Source organism: Spea bombifrons, chromosome 2 (genome assembly GCF_027358695.1).
Source record: "Spea bombifrons isolate aSpeBom1 chromosome 2, aSpeBom1.2.pri, whole genome shotgun sequence".
Taxonomy (NCBI): Eukaryota; Metazoa; Chordata; class Amphibia; order Anura; family Pelobatidae; genus Spea; species Spea bombifrons.
Genome location: NC_071088.1, coordinates 55,325,939 through 55,334,709, shown reverse-complemented (window position 1 = coordinate 55,334,709; position 8,771 = coordinate 55,325,939). Strand labels below are relative to the sequence as shown.

General features: G+C 38.9%; 1 protein-coding gene across 1 annotated transcript; it reads right to left on the bottom strand.

Annotated features, from left to right (window-relative positions):
• Nucleotides 1-433: 433 nt before the first annotated feature.
• On the bottom strand, nt 434-6,907 carry LOC128472427 (gastricsin-like). The gene is made up of 9 exons (XM_053454269.1): nt 6,810-6,907; nt 6,123-6,264; nt 5,791-5,908; nt 4,501-4,631; nt 3,554-3,753; nt 3,170-3,277; nt 2,623-2,770; nt 2,312-2,410; nt 434-721 (listed from the first exon to the last, which is right to left on the bottom strand). The coding sequence occupies exons 1-9, from the start codon at nt 6,860-6,862 to the stop codon at nt 569-571; spliced, it is 1,152 nt and encodes a 383-aa protein (XP_053310244.1). The 5' UTR covers nt 6,863-6,907; the 3' UTR covers nt 434-568.
• Nucleotides 6,908-8,771: the final 1,864 nt, after the last annotated feature.

Sequence of the window (8,771 nt, the reverse complement as noted above, 5' to 3'; positions counted from 1 at the left end):
AACTTCTGTGCTCAGGCTACCTGGATCCTACCCTTGCGGGATGCGGCCTGGTCTTCCCACTGTGACCAGTGGGAGGTCCCGATGACACGGGGGGCATTCTTGCTGACATGTTGGGCATTCCCGCTGATGTCAACAGGCGTTCCTGCAGTTGGCAGTGGGTGTTTCTGCTGACATGGTGGCGAAACACCCCCATTTAAAGGGGAAATGGGCTGGGAGTGGGGCATGTCAAGACCCCGCGACCCGGAGGATTCGAGTGTTGACCTGGAGAACTGGAGCATTGCCACTTCTGGAGTTCTCCGGGCCAAACCGGGAACGTTCCCAGGTATGCCCATGTAAGACTTACGTTTGGGGACCCCAAGCTTAATCATACACACAGTAAAATGCTTACACTTACAAACAAATACTAACACACATAGCATAATTATGTATTAAATTTTATTTTTTTAAAGATTAGTGACCCTACAAAGACATAAAGGAATCAGCAAGCCCAGAGTATGATGATTCCTTCCTCACTCAGAGATCTTGTGATGTCGTCAGTTTTATTAACTCATTGTTAACAGCAAGCAAATTATGCTACTGAGGCAAAGCCAACACGGCTATTTCCAAAGTCATAGATGGAATAATATTGCCTAAGAAATACATCTCCTAGAATCCACAAGGGGTCCCCATTCTGAGCAGGAAGACTAATGCTCAAGAAGTTGGCATAGCAATATCCATTTTCCTGCAAGACAAAATCAATGAAATATCACGTTAGTGAAATTTTTTTAAAATATTTAGAAAAGGTCCAAGCACATCTTTGCAGCCTAAATACACATTTATATACAGATATATTCTGTGTTCCTAAAGGAAATGGTGGACTTTATCTGTGTTCATGCATAAAATTATTTCAAGTGAAAAAAGTAAAACAAAATATTCTAAATGTATTAATGTGCCTTTAATACCCAACTATTTATTTCTGCTGTCATGTAATAATAGGAAAAACGTGCCCCTATAGTGGGAAAACAGCAAGGCTTTGTGTGCTTAAGGAATTTACCCCCACACCAAAGTGTCCCTATGTCATCGCCTACACTTCTAAATTTCCTTTAATTTCTCCTGTATGGCATGCATCCTTGTTGACAGACAACACAGAGAATTGATTTAATACTGCAGGTGTCAAAGCAGAGATTACATATACAGATTGAGCAACTACTTTGAGACTATTGGTCTAATGTAGGAGGAATCAGACACAGATCCTGCTTAAATCTATTATTATATCACTCTTTAATTGCCTTTTTGTCTCTTTAACCCCTTCATGATGATGGACTTAATAGTAGATCCCAGAATTCTGGCACTTGATGCCAGAGGACATACGTAGGATATTCCCTGGTCAGTTCAGTTGGCTCTTCAGGGAACATAGGATGTAAGGGTGTTTACTAATATGTAGAATATATACCGTATTTATCGGCGTATAACACGCACTTTTTTAACTAAAATATGAAGCTGATACGCCGATAAATCCTAGAGCCAGTGGCGGAACTACCGGGGTCGCAGGGGTCGCAACTGCGACCGGGCCCTGGAGTTGCTGAAGACGACCGCTCGGCAACTCTCGGGCCCCCCTGACTGACAGAAATCCAGGACTTCTCATATGACGTCAGACGCCGGCGCTCAGCAGTGAAGCGCCGGCACCCGAGACAAACGCCTCACGCTTCCAACACAGGAGTTGAAGGTAAGTGACCGGGGGGGGGTTAAGGAGAGAGAGGGGAGATCCTGAGAAGGGGGGTTAGGGAGGGAGAGGGGAGATCCTGAGAAGGGGGGTTAGGGAATGAGAGAGGAGATCCTGAGAAGGGGGTTAGGGAGGGAGAGGGGAGATCCTGAGAAGGGGGGTTAGGGAATGAGAGAGGAGATCCTGAGAAGGGGGGTTAGGGAGGAAGAGGGGAGATCCTGAGAAGGGGGGTTAGGGAGGGAGAGGGGAGATCCTGAGAAGGGGGGTCAGGGAGTGTGTGTCTGAGTGTGTGTGTCTGAGTGTGTGTCTGAGTGTGTGTCTGAGTGTGTTTGTGTGTGTCTCTGAGTCTGTTTGTGTCTGTGTCTAAGTGTGTGTCTTAGTGTGTGTGTATCAGTGTGTGTGTGTCAGTGTGTGTGTGTCTGAGTGTGTGTGTGTGTCTTAGTGTGTGTCTTAGTGTGTGTCTGAGTGTGTGTCTGAGTGTGTGTGTCTTAGTGTGTGTGTCTTACTGTGTGTGTCTTACTGTGTGTGTCTTACTGTGTGTGTCTGAGTGTGTGTCTTAGTGTGTGTGTCTTAGTGTGTGTGTCTGACTTTTTGCACAGCTCTACATACCTGTATAATGTAAGCAGATGGAGGTAGAGGTAAGGACACTCCATTGATGGTAAAGCTGAGAGTTGGCATATTCTGGAGATTGTTGCAGTTGACATAATACTGAAAAAGAAAGTCAAAGTGATATATCATACATGTATTTATTAGTATTGCTACTAACACTTATCAGCATTATCTTCATAATAGTAATTTAGTGATCACTTAAACATCTGTAAGATATGTTCAGGCATTCTTCATAGGTAAAGGGTCTAATGATACTGTGTATTGGCTATCATTTATAATATATTTTTTTCTTGATGTTGTTAATTCCTTACCCCTCCATTTTGAGTTTGTTGGATGCCAAGGTATGGCAGCAGCTGCCCCATGTATGGTTGTGGGATGTTGAGCTGTGTGGTTCCAGTGTCTACGATAGCTTGACAGCCTTGGCTACACCAACCAGTAGCTTGTCCGTTAATGGAAAACCTGCAAATTAATGAAGATTTTGATGAGAAACACTCTGATCTAAATCGAACACTTTGTTTTCTACTCCACTGTTCAATTTTATTTTGCAGTCGCAAATTGTAAATATAATTATTTCTTGAAGAAAATAACATATTCCTCTATCTCTAACCAATACTAAAATGTCATGGTAAAAGGATGTCTGGCATCAAATTGTCAACAATGCTATACTTGATCGTAGTTATTATAGTTTTTTTTTTGCAAAGTGAATCTGAGTATGCAATGCATTGTTAATCAATAGCCATATCACATGTTTGGTTAGTTAGTCTTATGTACAAAAATAAGATATTGATACTAGCTAGAAAATAGCAGTACAATGTTTAGGAATATGTCTTCTGGATTCAATACTTAGCATGGCCTTACTCTTGGAGGGGGATCTGCCAATAGAGTTCTTGTGAGAGAGGAGCCCAGTAGATTTGTCCAGTGTACAGGTTGCTGTCTACCCCTCCAAAAATAACTTCACCTGATTGGCTGTTAAAAAAAATACATGGTTTATAAAGATGTTGTTCCAGATTTAATTTTTATCATCATTAAAACAGAAGAATATTCAGTGCATTAGGCCATAGCGTGAAGAAATAATAAGATTCACATTCATGCACAGACTGTGATGACACTGTATTAAGTACCATAGTTAAGACTATGAGGGTTAGAAGTGTTAAAGTAAGCAGACTACAAGGATAAAAATGAAAAACAATCTACTAACAGGATCCAAGAAAAACAAACAAGAGGAAAATAGTAATGTAATACCTTCCCAAGAAGACACTGAAAATAGGCTGATTCAACACATTCTCCTGCAACATTCCCTGCATAACAGTAGTAGCTCCTCCCACAGACAGGCCAGGATAAGCCAACCCCAATATTCCATCAAATGGAGAGTAGTAGAAATTGGAGCTAGGCTCAGTAATAGTCAACCCAAACTCTTGATTAGCAATAGAAATACCTTGAATCTAACAAAACAAACATAGTAAAATACATATTAATAGATATAGGTTAAAGTACATTTTATTCAATATTCTATTATATTCTACTTGGAATAATATTATCTTTGAATTCAGCTAACATTAATCGTAGGTTACATAAATAAATGATGTAATCTATTGGAGTCATCTTTTTATTATTATTATTAAACAGAATATTCCAATTACAAGGAGGGAAACATTTAAATGGAGCTGTCACAATGTCTCCAATTGAATAAGAAGGCTGGCTGTATCTTTGTTTTTACTGATATATGTTTTTTCAGTAAATATGATGTTATTTCAAATGTGGTACTTTCTATTTCAGACGGATAAACATATTGTTAAAAGTGGAAATCCCTGCACTTGTGAATTTACATTCTTTTGCGTTGTTTCAGATAGGAAATGGGATAGATCAGGCTCACATAGATTAAAATATGCTTCCAGAACCTGTGATGTGAAACATTAGGGGGGGGGGTTGATGTCAAGTTCTCTGAACAGATGGGTTTTCAGAAAATGTTTAAAGGAAAAAAAAGTTGGTATATGTACGGCATTGACAGGGGAAAAGAGTTTTCAGAACAGTATTTTGAGCAAACATATAAGTATATGATGTTATTCAAGGCTCAGTAAGTTAATCAGAACTAGACTTTTTGATTGGTATAGATATTTAGGTATTAGGTTGTAGTAGAGGGACTATGTCCACATGGCAATATGTTTTCCCCTTCTTTATTCCCAACTTACAGTCACAGTGTCATAGCCAAACACACCAGTGACACTGCTGGCAACATTTCCACCTCCATATCCCATAGTAAAGCGCTGGCCGTTGGAAGAGTAGGTGGAGGACTGGCTTGGATTAAACACATGATGGTTTGCTAGAATAGATAAGGTAGACATAAGTTAGACTTAATATGTGTCACCAGCTAGACCAATAGATACATAAAAATAAGGTAGATAAAAGTTAGATTGTAGTAGTCATTTCCTCAAGCGTCTCATAATTAAAACTGCAAGACGACTTCACAAGCCCACATCAGAGTGACTTGAAACATATACTGGTGCAAAACATAATGTATAAAAAATGTGGACAATTTAACATACTGATGCCTCCGGGAGCCAGAGTGGGCCTTGACTGGGATGCTAAGTAGGACTAGGCCTGGCAGCGTTTTTGAGTTTTGGGGTGGAGCTAAAGGGAGGTTAAGTAAGGGTGTCATTAGGTTAGGGCCCATTCTTTGTGTCACCCTACTCCGTGTAGTTTGTCCCACCCTCCCTCTTTGTTTGTAGTGTTTAGGTGGGTCGTTAAAATTTGTCACAGTTAGGGGTGGAACCATTTGGCAGTATTCTGGTGGAAGGTTCCGGTGTGGTGGAGCTTGGAACCTCGGGGTTGGGCATTCGGTATGTCCTTGCCTGTGTTGGTGGGATCTTGATAGCTTGGTAAGCTTAGGGGAGTGTTTCTGTCATTGTTATTTATTCATGCTAATTATTTGTTATTTTTGTTATTTATTGGAGTTTAGTTTTTGGTGGTCATTGCCCTGTTAATGTACCTTGTTTTGGTTTAGGTTGAGTGGCAGTGACTAGGTTAAATAAATAAGTAGATCGTCTATTATAAGTTATAAGTAGATTGTCATTATTGAGTAGTCAACTTGAGTTGGAGGCCTGGCCCAGACATCGTGGATACATCAGTCAAGAAAAAACACATTTTCTGGAACTATTCTTGAATAAACATAAACACAGTTAATAGTCAGGTCAGTTCTTGTTCATCTTTAAGTCAATATCATAAGCATAGAAACAGAATTTGACAGCCGATTAAAACCAATCTGCTCTTCTAATGTGCCTATTTTTTCTTGCTCTAAAAACTCAAACCATAATCAGCCCCTGGTCTCATCTTAGATTCAGGATAGCAACATGCTTATAGCAAACATTTTTAAATCCCTACACTTTTTAAAATGTACAACATATGTAGTATTTCATCTGATGACTGGTAGACATTGGTGTCTACCAATCACAGGTTGACAGGTACCTATCACAGGTACTTACTACAAGCTGTGCTTTGGCAGTAGGTTGAGGGAACCCAAAGGTTGGAAGAGCCAGTGTCAAATAAGACCAGGAAGTTCTGGGGTGGGGTTCCAATGCTGATTTGTCCGTAGTAGTAAGTCTAAATATGGGAAAGGCTGTAGTTATTATAAGGTAAAATGAACAATACCTCACATTCAAAATAGCCCATGCATTGTATTATTGTTAACATTTTCAAATCTTGTATTGGGAGGAAAAGAAGGGTGTGAGAATAAGTAGCAAATGATAAAAAGTGTTAGAAGAGTATGCACTGATTGATGCTTTATTTGTAAGACAATAATATTCTGAATACATACATCAAAATACATTGATTCGGAAGCGACAGCATATCCTGTAAATCGGTCAGACAGATCAATCTTGTGTGTCTGCATGTACTTGTTCAGAACTCCAGCTTCACGCATATTTTGCCGGATAGACTTGCCTTTAGTTAGAGGAACTCTGTAAAAAAAAATAATTGTACAATATTTTTTTGTAGCCATTACTTTATAAACCAATGTTCTGATGCCATGGACCAAAATTATTCTTGATTACTAATGGTACACGCAAAGCTTTGGAAAACTTCACATTGTACTTATAATAAAGTGAAGAAAAGGAAGGCATTGCCTTTTATTCCTTCAGTGGTACACATGGATTCTAAATGAAGCTCAGAGCAAAATCAACAGAGCAGCAGGTAATCAGTTTGTACCAAGTACAGGGCCCCTAATATCTCACTTTAAGATGTGGCAATAAATCTCATTGAGCCCCATCTATGATCCTCTTTTAATTAGGGCTTAATTTATAACCAGCGCAAGATGAATTTGTCTTTTATAATTGCCGTGTTTCCCTGAAAATGACTCTCCATTTTTAGACAAATTTCAGGATTTGCTAATATTTGTCTTTAAAGCCCACAGAGTAGGGGAAGCTGTTCAGAGACTTCTAAAACCATTCAATCCCTCCAATTTTACATATCTGTAATTTGTTATTATCATGCGGTGGATACTCACCTTATGAGCGACTCTGAGAGCTGCAGACATACAAGCAAGATTAAAATCTTCATGATTGCAGCTTTCTACAGACCTCTTAGCAGAATCTGAAATATATTACATAAATGATCTCGGCTTATATACCCAAAGAAACTCTGTTTATTTATAAGATCACACCATCCTGCAATCACACCACACTTTTTGCTTCCCCAATGTCAACAATGTTCTTTCTGATATTTCTATCATAGTTTTTTTATGTCAAGTAAACTTGGCAGTCTGTTCACAGAAGCCTTGATTGTATGTAAGAGATAAGAGCCTTGTAAGGTTAAAGTAGCAATTAGGACAATCAACCCAAGAAAATGTTAAAAAGGAAGCCTGGGGTTAGTTGTGTGAAACACAACTAGATCAATTTGCCTTTGTTTGCAATTCAAGTTATTTGGTTAAAAAACCAATAAAGCAAAAATACATGTGGCAAGGTAAGGTTTAAAATACTTATATAAAGATTGTAACTAATGGTGGTAACTGTTTTAGGTAATTATTGAGACTCTCTAAAGGGTCAGTCCAACTTGGACCAGCCCACTGGCGGTAAAGTAGAAGGGGTCATGTAATGCAATGTTACATGACCCCATGATGAAAGCATGGCTGCTCATCCACAATTTGTGATTGTAGGTTCACCTAGAAAGGTAAGTAGAGTGTCTTTAAAGCTTTCAGGCAGTAGGTTTTCAATAAATATCTAATTTATCTATGTTATTTATGTGTTCAGTAGTAGTTTTAACCCTAAAATCATGAAGTGCTCCTTTCTCTGTGAATCCATCTTGATTATTTTGGCCACTTGAATTACTTATGTAAAACAGCAGAGCCACAGCCTGCACCATAGGCCTCTCCCCATTCCACCAATTGGTGGTGAGGTCATCTCCGTAGATTGCTCCAAGGCCCTGCTCTGTTACAGAAGCAGTTCAGGAGGCCAGGTTAATGGTGAGATTAGTGTAGAGAAGTAAATCAAGAAAAAAAAGGAAAAACAAGAATACAGAAAAGCAAACAGGGACATGGAAGGGCTCAGAGGAGAAGGTAGGGAGACACTGACACGATGCGTGAGTTTGCGTGAGAGAGAGACCGTGAGTAACAGTGAGAGTGGAAAATGCCTACAAAATGCAAATTGAAATTCAGAATCTGAATTCATCCAAATCTGAACGCACAAGTCTAGTGTTGAAAATGTCCTCCTACACAGAAAATCTTTCCAGACAACTGGTACTTTAAAGGTTTAAAGGTATCTATTAAACTTGATGATGCAATGTCTGTGGGTAGTGAATTCAATTTAATATTATTACTTTAAAGAACCCTTTTCTCTGCTTTAAGTGAAAAACTTTTCTGAATGGATGACCTCGAGCTTTGAACATTTCTTTTCATAAACAAGTCACCAGAGAGCAGCTGATAATTGTTCCTGTAAATATTTGTATAATGATATCATATCCCCTCTGAAATGTCTTTTTTCCCCGATGTCAGCAAGTTCAACCTTAGCTCAATTGAGCTAAATAAAACTAAGGTGTTCCATTCCTCTTATTAACTTTGTACCATGTCTCAGCACTAAACAATGCCCTTTTTTAAGAACAGCTTGTGGAGGTAACGCTACCTCCACAAGCTGTTCCTAAAAAAGGCCACCTAAGAGAGCGCGATAGCAAATTTATATTAAAAAATATATATATTACAGTAATTTTAGGTGTAAAGGGAGTTAAAGTGATCTGACCTAACTAAACAACATTTGGCCAGTTGATTTATCATGCTCACAGAAAGGACATGCAGAGACTTTTATTTAAATACAAATGTGGTCTCCTTAAGCCATCCATACATACATCCATTCATACAAACACATATATATATACATCCCAGCTAACCAGCTAATTGCTAAAAACAAGGGGTGTGTTGACTTTACACTCAATAGTTATTGGTTATTGATGACATAACAGTATATTCATACAGTAATTG